At 43.1% G+C, this 18752-nt stretch overlaps 1 protein-coding gene across 2 annotated transcripts in view; it reads left to right on the top strand.

Moving 5' to 3' along the window:
- Nucleotides 1-18752, top strand: part of exoc6b (exocyst complex component 6B) — an 83424-nt gene that overhangs the window by 3527 nt on the left and 61145 nt on the right. For both annotated transcript variants that reach the window (XM_048235885.1, XM_048235884.1), the window contains exons 2-6: nucleotides 6982-7147; nucleotides 8156-8203; nucleotides 8833-8923; nucleotides 9282-9327; nucleotides 13548-13752. In XM_048235885.1, the coding sequence (XP_048091842.1) occupies nucleotides 6982-7147; nucleotides 8156-8203; nucleotides 8833-8923; nucleotides 9282-9327; nucleotides 13548-13752 (556 nt within the window). The remainder of the gene's footprint in view (nucleotides 1-6981; nucleotides 7148-8155; nucleotides 8204-8832; nucleotides 8924-9281; nucleotides 9328-13547; nucleotides 13753-18752) is intronic.

Below are 18752 nucleotides of genomic sequence, written 5' to 3'. Positions count from 1 at the left end.
AGTTTATTCTAAATCATTTAGGTGATTTTTATTTTATTTTGTTATGCATCACATTAAACATGACCGCATTACTGTTACTGAACACTGTTGCATGCTTTAACCAATATTACTGTTGCAGTCCATTCAATGAGGGTTGGTCATGCCATGCTCTCTGTCCTGTGCCACGATGCCACCACCACCCATTTGATGGTCTAGAGCAAAACATATCTGTTTACACATACATAAAAATGTATCCTTTAGAATAACTTAATATTGGTTCAAAGTGGCTACCTTTACATGGCTTCCTTTTTTAAGATTAGATTCAACTTTATTGTCATTGTGCAGAGTACAAGTACAGAGACAACGAAATGCAATAAACAAGATAAACAAGGCCTTTTCTACAAGTACCGGTAGTAATAAGAATGATGTTGCTTGGCTTTTAGGCGTTATTTGTGTGGCGTTATTTGTGTGCTCCGGTCCTTCCCTGGGTCAGTCATCTGATGTGGCCCACGACCTGCTGCTGAAAAGTGTTTTGATATTTGATGAAAATTACCTATTCAGTATTCTTGATACTTGGTGGTTTTGAGTCTTGACTGTGGTCGTTTTTGTGTAATAATGAAAAATAGCTTAAATTGCTATTTAAGTCTGGTGTGGAAGAGGTGGGAGCGGAGAAGTCTGGGGTTGTGACACCAACACTGAGACACGGTTGTTTTCACTCCAACAACAGGGAGTGGTCGATTTAAAAAATATATGGCCTTTCAGCAGTGGGAAGTGCCACTCTGCTCTCCTCTCTCTTGTCTTCCCCTGTTGAGGAAGTCCGTCGACATGGTCTTGGCCCTGTCATCAGAAAGGCCAAGACCATGGAGGGCTGGACGATAAGTGAAGATGTTAAACGGATGTTAAACGGAAATTTCCAAGATTAATAAAGAGCAATTTGTCTGACTTGTAGACAACTATCACAACAACTACTTCCATCTTCCCCTTTTCCTTATGGTCTGGCTGGGAACTACCAGTAGAGGCCTTCCCTGGCCTTGGACACACGACATGCAATCAAGAGCAATTAACCTGCAAACAATGAGGAACTTGATAAGGAAGTTCCTTGCTGTTCCGAGTCCTTGTAGTCCTTGCACGCTGCCCATTCCAGGAGAGGCAGGGATGGACATTAAGGGTGGGGTCACGAGGTCGCGGCCAGCAGGAAAAATTCATCCGCTTCAAGCAAACAATTGGAGGAGAGCAATCAGGTGGAGGTGGAAAACTACAGCATTTGACTTCGAGTGCTTAGAGGTCCCTTTGCTTTTCCTGCACAGTGTTTGTTTTTGACAGTGTTGTGGCGTTGTGCAATTCCTGTGATTTTGCATTAATCGGATGGGTCTGAGCCTGAACATTATGACATCAAATTATTGATATGAAAGAATGAAGTAGTTATGCAGAAAAGCAAGGAAGAGACAAGGTCCTGTAGGCCCTTTCTTTTTAAGGTGCAGAATTAAAGATTTTGATTTACTGTTATGGTCGTGCTCCTTGCGCAATTAAGTTCCAATCCAAATGTAAAGATTTAGATTAAATCATTTACCATAATGCCATACTTATCTGAGAAATGATAGTAAATCTACAACATAGACAGCATAAAAACAGAGAAGTCTGTTTTTCTTACCCTTTAACAGTTGTTTTGGACTTGAGCCAACTTGGCAACTAACCACATACCCTCAAAGTGCTGGGCGCAAGCGGAACAAATGGGAATTACCATCGATGAACTGAAACTTTTGATGGTCAGCATACATAAAGTGGCCTTTCAAGCCAGCATAGTAGATCTGACCATCTCCTGTTCCTGTTGCCTCTGCCTATTCAGCCCAGTCCTTCATCAGCATTCATTTGTTTCACCGACAGACTAGAGAGTAGAGAGCTCAGCTGCCATAATGTTTTAAGTATGTAATAGTTAAGTAGTTTTTATCAGTGATCTGAATGGGAATATGCACATGGATGTTTTTTTTTTTTCAGGACATGACTTTAAATGTAAACACACAGATGCTCTGTTGAGACAGCAGCACCGTCTTAAATAGCTCTGTTTGGTCATGTGGTCAGGAGTGGAAATCTGTAAATGAATGGATCCTGTGCTGTTTGCAGAGGAGGCTGTGGGGTGCAGCAAGATCTCCACCCTGCTGAGTCAGATAACTAGCAGGCCACAGAGTGTGACACACAGGTCCAACATGGCAATGGGTGGAGTCTACCCCGTGACTTCACTCACATTCACTCATTTGCCTACACACACACAATCCCAGCCTTAATAACAGAGTGTATCCAACCCAACGCCATGCTTAGAGGACTTCAGATGTTGCCCACAATCCTGTGTGGAAGATGGGTCTCTCTAAGTCTGGCCTTTTGTGTGTCTCTCATGGGAGTCCCCATCTGATGTTGAAATCTGCACTGAATGCTTTGAATAACAAGGAATTCAGGCAAACTTGTCCACTTGGTCCGAGTGCATTCTTTTCTGGAGTAGATAACACAATGGTTGAACATGGCAGTTATTGCTTCCTTTTTCTCTTGCACAATGTCTGTGATGTGATGCTGGAATGGGCATTTGGGATTGTATGTGCTCTATTGTCTCACCAGATGTGACGGAATACACAAATGACCAGCTGACAGATGTGCTCATTTTGTTTGCATAGCCTACACACCATATGATGCAGTGAATGCCCGTACCATGTTACCATATTTGTTAGACTAATGGTCTCCTAGTTTTTCCCATGGTGCCTTCCCTTAAAGGACTCTAGACCAATTCACAGTCTATTTTTGATTCAAGGCAAATTTCTGTTGGAATTTTGTTTGTTCCAAGTCTGTCGGTGTGTGCAAACAACTCTTAACATAGCCTATCTTTAATTATCCTGAGAGTCATCAACAGGCTTTTTCTTTTGAAGGTATTGTGGCAGTTTGGCCTGAAATATTTTTTTTGTCCCCCCTGGGATCCGTTTGAGGTATTTTCAGAGTAATGCCTCATGACAGCCCTGTTCCAAAAATATGTAACAGCATCTCACTTCTGAAGTTATGCAACAAAAAGAGTAGACCACATTACAATGGCCCTGTTGTTTCCCTCCAGCCAGTATGTATACTATCTAAACTCATTTTAAAGCAGTGAAAGACACTTTTTAACCCTTAAAGGTGTAGGTTTTTGAACGTTCTAAGTTCCGCAACAATTGAAGGTTCTAAAATTCTATGTTGAATTCAATGAACCCAGATATTCTTTAGAACGTTCATTTCTCAACATTCCCGTCACACCAGTGTGACGGTACTCCTTTAAGGGTTAAGGCATGTCTTAATAGACGAAATAGGTTGACCGCAAATACTACTTTTTATTGTGTATAGTCGCGAATGACCGATACCCACCTCAAACATAGCTATCCTGCCCACTTGCTGGTAGTTCAGGGTGGTGGTTCAGTGTGGTTTGGGATGAACCAACCAGTGGAATGGAAACGCTTTCAATAGCATAACACTGCTACTACCAACTACATCATACGCTGCAACACAACCAACTACATAACCAGAAGACACCAATCCGCACACTAGCAAGCGTTTATCTATTTCCCCTGTTTTTGCTGGTTGCAAGGTTTTTTTTTTGCATGCCTTTAATATAGTTAGCTTGGTAATTTTAGATCAAAACACGTCACCTCTTTTTTCCCCCTTGTCTTGCCTTCTCTACACTGAGGAACGTGAACATTCCTGGTAGTGAATGCTCCACGTTCATCAGATCCCATCAGTCTCTCCCAGTGCTAGAGGATGCCTGGCACTGTGACCTCCCACTGTATGTTCCATATGTGTTTCAGATAGCTTGGTAAGCAGTGAGACCTACATCTCCCTGTGGATTGTTAGAGTCCGTCGATGGTGTCTTTTCTCAAGCATGACGCTGACATTCCTAACACAGTCTCATATTAAGACGGTAAATTCATGCTGATATTTCACAAAAGTACAAACCTGAGGAATGCAAAGACTCTTCCATATGCAAATGATAATAGGAGTTGCATAAAATCACTTTCTCTGAGGAAGTGTGTTTTGTTTTGTGGTCTTTTGAAGAAAAAGCCAACCCCATTATGTTTTCAAAGCTGTGATTTAATCTAGTTTCAGTCGCAGGCCTTGGAGAGCAGCATGAATTGAGCGAGCCAGTGCCGGGGCTCTGGACTTGGCCACATTCACGCGCAGCAGCGGGGGGTGGCCGTTTGATCATGTTTCCATGTTTAGTGAGCGCCCTACGCCGCGGTGATTTCCTGATCATGTTACTGGAACGCTCGCCCACTCACTCACTAGAGAGGCCAACTAGGCGTCAGGGCCTTTGGCATATGGGCCCGACATTTAACACCAATACGCAACCAGTGTTTGATTTTGTACGCTAACCTTATCGCAGATAAGAAAGATGCCCGTGACTGTAGAGGACAGTGATTTTCTTTTAGTCACATGTGTGGAAGAATTTTCATTTCAGGAAGATTGTTGTTCTGACTTTTCTGAGTGTTTTCTTCCAAGCTAGTTCCCAGCAGCTCTGCTTCTGCTTTTGCACTGCAGTGCGAGATGTGATCTCATACACTGGCCATCCAGGCCGTTGGAGAGAGAGAGCGGTCTTCTGGGTAGGGGAGCTCGATGGAACTTGGAATGCTGCGTGACTGGCTGGTGCGCTAGAACATTCAGACAATTGCATTTCCTCATTCATACTCATGAGATTCATTTTTACTGCTGCCAGCCTTAATGGCGGTGTTGACGTACAAGGCAGACGCTGGTTTTAGTCCACGTGGCACAGGTCTGATACATTTCTTTTCTGTCCGATATGGATACAGAAAAGTTATTGGTACGTAACAAGGAGGGTGATTTCATACAGTGGTTGTTTTCTATGAGCATGTGTGGATATCCTCATACTCTGTATTCTATTTCACTGGCTGAAGAAATACTGTGTGAGCTTTTTCAGTCAATCCTGAGGGACACATTAGGCTAATGGGTACAGGAACATTCTCAATACCAGCTCTTGTATTGTTATTGTAACAATTAGATACAAGGCTGAGTGCAAGTGCCTGATGGGAGAGTTGTGCGAGTAAAGAGAGCAGGACACGTATACAGTGCTTATCCATGTTTGGCTCCATTTGATTACTCTACCCTTATCTTTTTTAATATCAGAGACATGTGATTTGACATTGAATTAGATGATGTGGTCACAGAGAGAAGTGCAGTACAGCAGAGGAGAAATGAATTGGAGGGTTTGTTGTGATCTTCGGTCAGCCAGTGAACCTCACATTACCTCCATCCGTGTGTGTGTGTGTGTGTGTGTGTGTGTGTGTGTGTGTGTATATGTGTATATGTCTCCATGGTTTGGCCATAAACATTAAAAATGCCAAAGTTTTCCAACAGCCTACAGTGCTCCCCTGCCAACAACGCCAGTTTCCCTACCTTGGACACGACCTTTCCTGAAGGGGCGGACAGTGACGGCGAGGTTTACCGTGACACCTGCTGTGGCAGCGGGGCTTTTGGCAAAACTTGCAAAGACTGCTGATCTTTCTGGCAGCTCTCTCGTCCCACACTTTTCTGCCCGCTGCTGTCTCACTGCCCTCAGCTGTCTTATGAGTCACTTGCCTTACCAGGCATCACAGTACCAAGTAACCCACTTTGTTTCAGACGGCATAGCAACATAGCAAGACATCTGGTCAGAAAAAGCAACAAAATAGGCAACCTAAAAAAAAAAAAAAAAAAACTCCACATAAAATAGTCCTAACTGGGAAAAGCTTGTTCTAAACAGAACTGCATGGAGAAAGAGTTTAGATGGACAGGACTCTCTGCACCTCACAACAGAGCTCACACTGCAGCATCGTTTGTGGTTCCAGAATTGACCTCTTCAGCCATATAATATGACGATCCACAGATCCACAGACTCCTCGAAGGACTGTCACATTTGACTTTGAGTAATCGGCTGATGATGATTGATTGTCTGTCTGTCTGTCTCTGTCTGTTCATCTGTCCATCATTCCTTTCTTCTTTCACTTCTTTCACCTTTCTTATACATCATTGTAGAATTACAACTGTATTGCAGTTTTGGGGTTGGCTGCTGCACCAAAGAATCAAATCTGTCCAGAGGTCCAATGCTCAACAGAGGAAGTATGTCGGCTTTGAGGCCCCTGGTCTCCTTCGCAAAAGAGCACATTTTTGTCAGGATAAAGTGGAACTGTAAACAGCCTATCTCATCCTGAGTGGTGGGGAAATAGTTCTCAGATAATTGATTATAAAGCCGAGGATGGGGAGCCACTTGAGTCCACATTACCCCCTCTTCTCTTTTGCAAGGCTAAATTTGTTTTGCTGACATGGGTGGTTTTGCAATAGACCCTCTGACTCCGGACTCACAGCTGCAGGAGTCTTGGACGAGGTCAACTCCAGGGCGAAGTTGTGTGCAGAGATCATTTTCCGGGAGGGCTACAAATTGGAATCTCTCTAAGGATAATGGTGTAAAGTTATGACGTTATGGATTATGAATTATGAATTGAAGAGGGCCTAAGTGGAAATGAGGAGAGGAGAACTGCAGATAGAAGTGGTGATTGGCAAAGCTGTGTAACAGTTTGGACATAGTGGATTGTCTCATAAGCATTAATGTGACCCTACACCATAATTCAAATGAAACTGCTCATGGTCTCTGCAGTATAGTGGCACACACACACACACACACACACACACACACACACACACACACCACTGTTGAGATATGTAAACAGCATCTGCTGCCAGGCCCTGTTGAGATATGTAAACAGCATCTTCCTGGCCCTCCCCTTGGAACTACCAGACCCGCCACTTCCTGTGCTGAACCTTTTCCCTTGTTTTAACTTCTGCCACCTACTGGCCTATTCAGGTAATAGCGCTCTTGCTAGGCTCAAGGAACATTTAGGCCTGGCAAAGTTTTCTAAATAAACTATTGTGTGTATGTGTCTGTGTATATGTATGTGGGACTTGTTCATGAAATTGTGGATTATTTTGTGCTCCCCCTCCCAGGTCAGTCTACGATGGCCAGGCACATGGCTTCTTCATGGAAAAGTTGGAGGGGAGGATCCGGAACCATGACCGTGAGATTGAGAAGATGTGCAACCATCACTTCCAGGGCTTCGTGGACTCCATCACAGAGCTGCTCAAAGTGCGGGCAGAGGCCCAGAAGCTGAAGGTGAGGCCGAGGACTGACTGCTTATCACCACCACAACAACAACAACAACAACAACAACAACAACAACAACAACAAAGCCATTGCATTGTGGAGGAGGTTTTCATCAAAGCGCAGAGTGGTGGTGGAGGTAGCAGGGAGAAAATTCTAACAGGGAGGTTACACCGGGCATGTAACTGAAGCATTCCGTTCGTGTTGCGTCTGCTGCAGCAATTAGCTTCCACTGTAATCAATGGAACTGGCTGCACCAGACGTGATGGCAGCGCATCCGTTTGAAGAAATTAGACCAGTCCTCTAAAACAATTTTACACTCCGCAAAAACTGAGCGCTTCACTTGTGGACCCGGTATAGCCTGGGCCTAAGTTGGGTTACTGGTACAGTCGAAGACTTTACTTTTTTTGGCAAAGGTTAACGATTTAGTGGAATTGTAAGTAAATGTTTTTCCACTGTTCTTGGTACATGTATGGAAAGGATTGGACAGCTCACTGTGCTTATTGGCACAGATGAAAATAGCATAGACGTTAGAAATAATCTTTAAAACCACCTTGAGCAATTGATGGTCTGAACCTTCCCGTGAAGCTCAACTGCAGACACTGTTACAAAAAAGCAAAAATGATTTAACCGATCATTTCAAGGCATCTATCCTATTTTCCTATCAAATAGGATGAAGCGTGATGCCCTGAACAGTTTATCATAATCAGTTTTATTCAGTCATAAAGCAATCAGAAATATGATGTGGCATAAAAAGCACTGTTATAACATATCAACTCTATACCCTTATATAGAGTTATAACTTTATATCCTTGCAAATGTTTTGTGCGGATTATACTCTTTTCAATTAAAACTGATTGCACTGATGGGTGGAGAACGGAGGTAAGAGGACTGGTAGATGGAGACAGGAAGCAGACGCCTTGACATGATGGATGAGGGAGAGGAAACTAAAGTGTGTTGTGTCTGGACTGTGATGGGCGGACTCGTGTGCCATCCTCTAATGAACCTCTCTCTCCTCAGAGCCAAGTGACCGACACCAACTCACGGCTCCAGGATGACGGAAAAGTGGTACGGCACATTTATACAGAAATCTGTTCACTTTATGGTGCTTTTATTTTGGCAGTTATGGGAAAATTTCAAACATCTGACACATTGAGAGATCTGCATCGGATTTGACTTGGCTTTTGATCTTTTTTTAATTTGATTTTTTTATTGCGTTACACCATGGCACTTTGTTCAGAAAAAAAAAGTTCAGAATTCTCTGCACGTCAGGTGTTTTTTTTTTTTGGTTCTGCTCACCAATTACAGATATCACACAAGTCGTAAGCTACTGTGGTGTCAGGTTAGTCTGCCTGTCAGCCAGGTTATACAGGAAATATTATTGCATCAAGCATAGGTGTGCCAACTGCCAAGTAGAACACCTAGATGGTGTGGCCAAGTAGAGGCTTGATTGTGTTATCTTAATCTGAGTCCCATACAATGGCAATCACTGTTAAAAATAGTTACTGGTATATAAGCAATCTATTCTGCAATATATCTGTATCTAGTATTTGCTTTTCCTATTTCTACAAAACTATAGAGAGAAACCATTGAAAGAAATGTCTTTGGATGCAGATGTTTTGTGTGATGTCTTAACTTAAGATGTAATAGTTCTGCTGCTCAGCTCTTTTCCATTCGGTTCCCTCTGTTCTCCACAGATCCTGACAACCATGGAGGAGCTGACGCAGTGTCGGGTCCAGCAGAGGAACATCGCCACCACTGTGGAAAAGCTCACCCGCTGCCTGCCCGGTATGCCTCGCCTTCGCCAGCCCCGCCCGCAATAGTCCTCCTCAGCATCCCCACAACCAAGACCAGAAACTAGATTTATGCCTTCGCCTAACGTCAAAGAAAAATGAGAATTCCCTGTTTATCTTTCTAACTTTAAGAAACAATTACATGGAAGCTACTTCTTGTGGACATTAGAAGATATATTTCACAAATCAAAATTCAAAAAATGTGTTTGACTATTTTAACACATTGTGCTACTCTGATCTTGTATTGGCTTGACAAGTGCAAAAGCTATGAAGTTGTGTTTTGGCTTTGGCTTTAACTCTTTGTAGTGTTCTTTTAACGAATGTTTAATGAATGTAATCCTTATTTCTTTCAGTACTGCAGATGTATAGCAAGCTACAAGAACAGATGAAGGCCAAACGGTATGGTTCTTTTTTGATTCATTTGCTTTTATAACAGCACTAATTTTCACTTCACATATAGAATAACCCCATAGAGAGTGATTTGTTGGTCTATGGCAGGGATTCCCAAACTGTGGTACGAGCTGCCACTAGGGGGTATGCGAGATGAAAAGGACAATGTCAGAAAATGATTACTTAATTAATAATCTATTTAATTCATAAATAATAAATCATTTCGAATCGGGTTATTGTATGATATGGAAACGTGAAATTAAGGTAAATCTTTTGTAAACTCTATAATAGGCTATGTTTTCATTAAAAAATAAGCTACCCACAATGCACGTGATTTCCTTTGGGCAGTCAGAATATCTGGCGTGTTAGTTTCGTGGACGTATAGGCTAGGTAGAAGGCTGCGCAAACATGGAAAACTGGCTAAAAACAAGGACACTGTCCAAAAGGCCTAATTAAAAGTGATCGAAGAGGTGAAGGGAGAGAAACTAAGCAGGAGGTAACGATTCAATGGGATGGGGGGCAGACTGATGAAGTGGAGGTGGAGCGCAGGGGGATAAAAGAAAGGATGAGACAGAAAAGACTGCGCGAAGAAAACAAAAGTATGATGAGGCAAATAGCCCTAGGCTTCACGTGGATTGGGAAGGTTTGCAGTGAGGTGCTATCTAACCAGTCTAATGTCTCCACACTGTTTTTTTTTAGCGTGAGAGCTCATAGACCAGTTGCACATTTTGATTTTGTTATTTATTATCATGTATGGCGGCTAATTAAACATGATGCCTGGAATGCGACAATAGAATGTGTTTTTATGTGTCGGATGGTGGAGGTACGCGAGCCGAGTCAGGATGTAGAAGGTGGTCCGCTGGAAAAAAGGTGGGAACCACGGGTCTATGGTATTGGAGCCTTTTTCTTGAAGACCGCTAGAGGGTGACGGACCTCTGGAGAAGAGGCCCAGAAAGAAGACTTGTGTCCCATCTGGGTCCACTGAAATGTTGGACACTCTTGCCCAGAGCGTTCCAGAGGGACCCAGAGCCTCAGAATCCCAGTGTCGGTTCTTGTCGCTCTGTTTGACCATGTAGCCTATATAGTCCAGTCATTTTAGGAGAAAGGGTTGAACAAATTGCAACACAAGCAAACTTAACTGATTTTGTATCCTCAATATGTTCTGAGTAAGGGAAAAAAAGCCCCGAAAAATCCCAATAGGGGAAAGTTTAGAAATAAATATACCCTATTCATGCGCCTATACAGAATTTCTCATGCAAATAGGGGAAAAAAATTAACCTTCACATATCACCATGAAAATTACTGAGTTGATTACTTACATCAAGACAAACAAAAAATGTATTATAAGTTTTTTCAAATTGTTTGTTAACATGGGCAAACAGGGCATAATGTAATTATGTATAGCTAATGAATAGTGACCCAAAACTAATTGACAAACATTTGACAAATAAATTCTCCAAGGCATGGAGGAAGATAATACATGTCTTAACTGGTATTATATCTCATCTAGAGGGTATATTCTTATAGAAAATATATAGTTTATGGTGTTTAAATAGTTTTCCCTGGACAGTATAGGCCAAAATGTATCCACTTTACACTAGATTCGCCTTTACAGAATAGAGGGCAGTGTATTGTGCATGGCATGGAGGAAGATGGGAAATGTCTTAAATGGTGTTATATCTCCTCTGGAGGGTATATGCTTTCAGAAAATATACTTTTAGAATATGTATAGTTTTGATTGTTCTATGACTTTGGTAAAACCATGACCCATGCATAGGCATGCATTGTTAATTATTAATCTTAAACTATATTTATTAGTATACCATTTTTGCCAGATGTCACAACAGTCACTTGGAGGCTAACTGCAGTTATCCCATCTGCACCCTTCTGTCGAATTAGGACATGATCATGTCCATCTTCAAAGTCAAAGTTCAAAGTCAAAGCCTTCAATTCCTTCAATTTTCCTGCATTCACTAACATTCAAGTAAACATAAAAGTGTGCTGTCGAATATTGTTTTAGATAAAAATTGAAAAAATAAAGGGGGCATCATACAGGCCCCTCTGATTGGACAGACAGTATATCAGTCAACCCCTCACTAACATAAACAATTACTATAAGACTTGCAAAATGATGGACTGATACTTTAGTGTGATATACTGTATGTTTCAGGCCCCTCTAAATCAGATTACAGTAAACACAGTCAACCACTTTCCTAGGCTGAATAATGCTTAACTATGTGTTTGTACAGATTACATATTGTGGAACACTTACATGCAAAAACACACTTGGTTCTATTTAAAGATTCAACAACCATTTCCATTGATTCAAAGGGCCACAATGTAAAAATAGACACCAATTCTGCAACAAACCAGTCTGAAATAAGCCAAAGAAATTCAGTCTTTGAAAATAAAAGAATGTTTCCCAACAATGCAAGATTCTAAAATTCCATGTAATGTTAGATGGGGTCAGATATTCTTTAGAATGTGTATTCTACAACATTCTAATTACAGTTTTGTCAGTATTTGCTGAAGAATAATGCATAAAACAACCCTCATTTTAACATATTTCCACCAACTGGATTTTCATTGTCTTTTACTATGGTGTAAAGATCACCAATTGAAATATAAAAATGTGAAAACAAATTCTACTGCAATTAGTTTTGGGTTAGACCTTTGCCTGGACTATTAGCTCCGTTGTGGTATTTTATATTAACTATACGTAAATACATTATGCCCTGTTTGCCCATGTTGACAAACAATTTCAAAAAACTTATAATACATTTTTTGTTTGTCTTGATGCAAGTAATCAACTCAGTAATTTTCATGGTGATATGTGAAGGTTAATTTTTTTCCCTATTCACGTGAGAAAAATACTGAATAGGCGCATGAATAGGGTATATTTGGGTCTTTTTCGAAACTTTCCCCTATCGGGATTCTTCTGGGCTTTTTTTCCCTTACTCAGGACATATTGAGGATTCAAAATCAGTTAAGTTTGCTTGTGTTGCAATTTGTTCAACCTTGACCCCTATTTTGGCTTAAAATGACTGGACTAATATTCCAGACTGGTTGAGAGCATTTACATTCAGAGGGAGTGGGGACCTGACTAAGCTGAACACTGCATCTCAGTGGTATTGAACAATTGATGGACAGGATGGACATTCTATTGATTGGTTGGACTCCTAATTGGCTGGATTTCGGCTCAAATTTGCATGTGTTGATTTTGTTTCCCTTGATCTAAGAGATCTATTATGTGACAGGTCTCTATAATATGAGGAAGATATGGAATGCTCTAGATTTTTAGTTTAGTGTTATTGGTAGAGGGTTTTTTTTGTTTTATTTCTCCTGATTATAATGAAACGATAATGAAACTAGTTTTACTGATCTATCGGTCTGGATGCCTATGTGACTACACATTCCCAGGTTCTAAAAGATACTTTCTCCTTGGCTGGGTACAAGAGCGCTACACCCCCTTGTGGAGGCTGTCATTAATGCAGCTTCTAAGATGAGCACCTTGTGGCACATAAATCCTCCCACCCATATCCATGCATCCCTCCCCCACCCCCCTTCACAGTTGGTTTTGTCATTGGCCCTGAGGTAGTGGGCAGGTCGGCCAAGAGCAACTCCTCCCAGAGTGTGTGTGTGTTTCGGCCAAGAGCAACTCCTCCCAGAGTGTTTGCGAAAGGATGCACTCCGGAGTTATTGATTTATTGCTCATCAATCGTGTGGCTGTCATCTTCCTGTGTCTCCCACAGCCCCAGCACAAGTGATTTCTGTTCTCTGAATCCATCTCTGAGAATTGGGGGGTTATCGCTTAGACTGCCTTTTCAAAAGCTCTCAGATGCATTAATGATCTTACCATATAGTACCTGTGGACTGTTTACTTGTTTTCCCTCACCCACTTTGTCTGTGATTCCTGGAATTATGAGACTTAATTTGTAATTTTCACTGAATGCTTCAGGAATTATGGCGCAAAACTGCTTAACTATGCAATAAAAGCAGCAGAGGGTTTGACATGCCTGATGTATATTGTGAATATATTATTGCTGCGGGTGCAGAAATGAAGGCCCATTTCCAATATTTGTCCCTTGGTAGGTATAGCTCTGGTGTTCCACAGTCTTGTGTGTTTTTACTTACATGTGCTGGTCCTTTTTGTCATTTTTTGTGTGTTTGTGTGCGTGTTTGTGTGCGCGTGTGTGTGTGTGTGTGTGTGTGTGTGTGTGTGTGTGCAGGTACTATCCAGCACTGCGGACCCTGGAGCAGCTGGAACAGCGCTGTCTGCCGCAGGCGGGAGAGTACCGCTTCTGTGCCATCATGGCTGAGAACATCCCGCGGCTGCGCGTCCGCATCCGAGACGTGTCTATGTCGGACCTCAAGGACTTCCTGGAGAGCATCCGCAAGCACTCGGACAAGATCGGCGAGACGGCCATGAAACAGGTGAAACTCCCCTCCAGTGGTCCCTTCCTGCCAAGGGCTCACCTTGTACAGTAGGTCACTCCACAGACCACACAGGTGAGGTGAGACGGTGATGGTTGCTCCTGCCCTCCTTACCCTTAGCTGAATCATCCCCCTTTCCCTCGTAACCTTCCTCTCACCCCTGCTTCTGGGTGCAGCGCGATTGGCTCCCATCCCCTCCCCAGAGAGTACGATCCTCTGTGTAATGTAATGGAGATCATCATGAGAAAAGGGCCTCTTACGTCTCCGCTGTCCTCTGTTTTGTGCTGTCCAGCACCCTGAGGAGAATTGCGAGTTGACAGTCTGTTTTGAGTTGACCAAGTGTGTTAAATTGTTGATAAATTCCAGAGGGGCAATGCAGCTGTGTGTGTGTGTGTGTGTGTGTGTGTGTGTGTGTGTGTGTGTGTGTGTGTGTGTGTGTGTGTGTGTGTGTGTGTGAGAGATGAGTCATAGCGTGTTGGCTTGGCCCGAGGGCACAGCTTCGAGGACGAAAGGCAAAAAGCAAACCATGTGAGAGGGCTTGCCTGGACTCAGTGAAATAAACCCAAATGTCCTCGGAGTTGGTTCTGCTTCATTAGTCCAAGATGGGAGAGAGGGGGTGAAGGAACAGTGAAAAGGCTGTGCGCGTCTGCCAATATACATGAACAATGCGCTCACTCTCACTCTCCTGCTCGCTCTCTTTCTAGGTCTTTCAAATGCATACGTAGAGTAGCTGATTCACACCTGATTCTGTATCTGTCATACAAGGCGACTACTGCAGCTACTATCTTGTCGTCTTATAGTGTGCTCTATCCATCATTTTTTCTGTCACAATATTTTTCTTCCTTCTCCCTGTCTCTCGCTTCCCTATTCTAGCTCCAATTCCCAAATCCTAGTTCTGCCCTCAGGTCCCTATTGGACATGAAAGTGGCGTGTCTTCTCCTATTTCTTCCTCTCTCCTCTCGTTTGCTGTGAAAATCAGACACAGTTATAAACAGTTTAATAAGCTGTGGTTGATCTCAGTAAACAAGGCTTGAAAACGGAATATTCAACCAATGCTCTCCACGTGTCACTTTGTGTATAAACGACCGTTTTGCAAGCACCGCAGAGTTTGTGACCGATCTTGATGCTAAGTCCAGGCATGACTCGAATTAACTTAACCGTGGTCCGTTAACTAGCCCATGTGCCAGTTGCCTTCGAGGCCTTCAAATGATTATGCTCTCTGGATTTGTCTTGTGAAGACTGTGCGCATTTTTTAAACGGTTGGATCACTGAAGGAATACGTGGGGGACAGAGAGTTGAGCACATTTCAGACAGGACTTCTCTCTCTCTGGACACATCTCTTCATTGATGAGAGACATGGCTTTGGGGTTTGGCAGATGCGGCCCCATCCTTCGAGCTGCAGTCCCAGTGCGTTCCCACAGTCTTATTCTCAGTGTTGAGGCGTGCCAGTGCACTGCAGTCCTCTCTGTGTTGCCATTCCTGTTCCACGTTTACATGTAAATATACATGTTGTCATTTAGCTACATTTTAGCTGACGCTTTTATCCTTTTATCCACTTTTATAAGCGACTTACAAAAAAGGGAACAGTCAAGGTACAGTGCGATTAGGACATGTTAGTGCAGCAATAAGTACTACTCGCATAGAATAGAATGACGGTTCAAGCAAAGTGAAGTCAAGTGAAGAAGAGGGGTAGTCAGGTTATGGTAAGTATAAGTATATATACTTTTTTTTGATCCCGTGAGGGAAATGTTAAGGGCTAGATTAAGCATCTGCATCCCCACATCTGTCCTGACTACTTGAAAGTTGTCTTTTGACTTTCATCTTGACATTCAGTGAATAGTAGCCGAGACCTTTGTCCTTTAGACATTTGTACAGAGACCCCCCTCACCCCCCCCCCCCCGTCTGCAAATTGATACGTTTTTGAGACTGGAATGTTTGTGGGACGAATGCTTGCACAACCCCTTGACATCTGGATCCACAACAAGTCTTGCCACGCTCAAACAGGATCTCTTTTTTTGCTCTTGTCCCTCTCCCTCCTCTGTCCATCTCTGCCATCGTACCCCCCTCTCCTCTCTCCCTCTCTTTTACCCCTCTGTTACCCCTCTTCCCCCTCTTTGCCCTGATGTTGTCCTGTGGCCCTCTGCTTGGGTCCCTTGGAATGAAACGATGCTCTGACACTAGACACATTCTTGATGAGCATCCATTGGTCTCTCTTCTTGATGAGCATCCATTGGTCTCTCTCTCTCTCTGTGTGGAGTGACTGCATACCTTTCGTCCTTCGTAAATGAAGGAATGCTGCCCATTCTCTTCTCCCTCTCCAGAACTTCCATCCAAAGGATGTTGCTGGTTGCTATTAGCTGAGGTTCTGGCAACACCCATGCTGTTTAATACTCCCCATCCTCGCCCCCTAAGCTTCTTTAGCTGCCCATTTGTTATTTCATGGTAGTTAGCTTCAGGGAATGGACTTCTAAAGCCCTCCTTCTGACTTGCCCGCTAAGCATTGGAAACATTTTGATAGTTTATGCAAATGTGGATGCAGCACACACATTCACAGAATGTTTAGCAATTATGCTAATTGGAATCAGTCTGCATAGCTGTGAACTCATCATTGTCTGGTGCGGTTGGCTAGTCATTAGTTAGTAATCCGCAGCATCATCCCACCCCCTGCCTTTGATTGTCACTCTGAAATCTTGGCCCTTACCCCTTTCAATGATGACACTGACAAGAATTTTCTGGGATCAGTACCAGAAAGGAATCTTCCTTGCTTCCCAAAAATGCCAAATGGTGTTTTTGAGGACTAGACGTTTCAACATGGAGAGCTCTGGATGTTTGAGAGGGCTGAATTGTCACATGAGGAAAGTAATTTCTTTCTTTTTTCCTATCTTGTTCCCTCCTTCCCACAAGGTGGCAGCAGAGGCCACTGGAGTGCTTGGATCTCTGCCCCTCCTCTCTGATCCCTCCAGCAGAAGCGGAATGTTGCTTCAGGACTTAACAGAGATTTAAACCCTAGTAACCCTTGCTGACAAAGTGGTTGTCAGAGAAATACTTGCCAAAGCCCCAAATTCCAGCCTTCTAAGTCTGTTTTCTTGCATGTGGTCTCTCTCTCTCTCTCTCTCTCTCTCTCTCTCTCTCTCTCTCTCTCTCTCTCTCTCTCTCTCTCTCTTGCTTACCTCTGTGTCTACATCTCCTTTGCCACTTTCCACTGTGTTTGTGTGGTCACACTGCAACAACACTCAAGTACAATTAGATTTGACCTTAGTGTGTAATATTCTGTGACCTTTCCTCTTTGTTACCTCTGGTAAATTTCTCGTAGGCTGGTAAGAAAAGCTTGCATTCATTACATCACCACTACAGAGATCCAGGCCATGCATGCATGCATACATGCACGCAAGCCCTCATGTATGTAATTTATATATGCAGACGGCCTTGTTATTGATCATCATTAGCTACATAAGCTAGGTGCTGTATCTCCTCCTGTCCTGGTATTTGCAGTAGGAGTTCTCCAGTTTGCACCGCTCTTGGCTTGGCGGAGCCACAGATAGAGGTCAGCTTACCTCAGTAGCCAGCATGTTCCCGCTCAGCTCCTGAGCTATTAGTGGTAAGTTGCCAGGCACTATTCCTAGAATGGTGTCTGTCAAAAATTTTGTTTTGCTGTTTTAGTTTGAATTTTCTTGGCTGATGGTCTTGACGAAGGATTTTGAAGTCGATTCTAATCAGCCAGCCCACTGTGGTTGCTTTTGAGATGCCATGTGTTAAACACTGAGAGGGAAAAAGTTCTCTGACCTCAAATGGCGCCATCATCCTTTTGGCTCTTGTGTGGAACAGTCTTTTTTTTTTTTTTTTCTCACAGTAAGTCACAGGTGACAGTCACCCTGTCCATTAACCTCATTCTGGAGGTCAGTCTGTCTCCACGATATGAAGCATCATGAAAGTGTCTCATATCCTGATCTCTGAACAGTGTTGATGTTGACACTGAAAAAAGGAAAATTTAAGTGCTCTCCATTGTTCCAGAAATTAAATGAAATGAAGAGTCAGCAAGGAGGTACATGACCTTGCCCCTGTCAAATGAAGTTTGATACAAAACGGATATGCTTTGTTGGCCATTATTACTGGAATGTACTGTAATTCTTTGTGTTCTACTATACACAAAAAGAATAAACAATTATGGCTTGGAATGATTACAGCAGTGACTCCGAGAGCATAACCGAAGATCCTTGATTACTCCGCTTTAACCCTCTCTGGTGTAACTCCATATCCTGTGCCACAATTCTGATTGGCCCTCACAGGTCAAAGGTCACTGGTCAGCCCACTGTTCTCTGGTCAGTAAAGCGAGACCTTTCACACTCTCTCCTCAGTGTGGGTGCAGGATCCTAAGGGTGGTCCCCTCTGTCTCCCCAAGGGAGGCCCTGCATGCCCCCACCCCCCACTCTCTCTCCCCATTCCTCCACCTACTAACTCCAACCCCATAAGCCCAACAGACGGAGAACCTAACCACTAATAACAGGAGGCGATTTGTCTGGGGGGGAAGGTTGGGCAAGTCCGCGAGGTCCTGCTGACTGCCATTCTGCTGGAATTCAGGCCCAGCACTGCAACGGGCCTGTGATTTGTTTTAATTCCACTAATGAATGATCTGAAAATAAATAAATCAGGGAATCCAGAGCTCTTAGAATGGTTCCATTGTGTGCCATACGGCAACATGGTGTGTGTGTGTGTGTGTGTGTTCGTATATGTGTTATGGGGAGGTAGAGCTCTGTTTCGAGGCCGGAGACTTGATGCCCTAAGGTACCCTTCCCCCACACAATTCCTTGTCTGTCACCATCTCCCACTCATTGCCTTGCCCAGGGTCTGTGTGCCTCATACCGTCTCCAAAGCTCTCATTCATGTCTACATTTTTCTGTTTGTCTAAGGCTTCCCATCTCCATTTTTATCCCTTTCTCTCTCTCTTTTCTTTCTCTCTCTCTTTCTCTCTCTTCTCTCTCTCTGGATGGATACCCTCAGTA

The sequence above is a fragment of the Alosa alosa genome, chromosome 24, assembly GCF_017589495.1.
Source record: "Alosa alosa isolate M-15738 ecotype Scorff River chromosome 24, AALO_Geno_1.1, whole genome shotgun sequence".
NCBI lineage: Eukaryota > Metazoa > Chordata > Actinopteri > Clupeiformes > Clupeidae > Alosa > Alosa alosa.
Note: the sequence above shows the minus strand (reverse complement) of the source record. Positions and strands in the feature narration are given on the sequence as shown.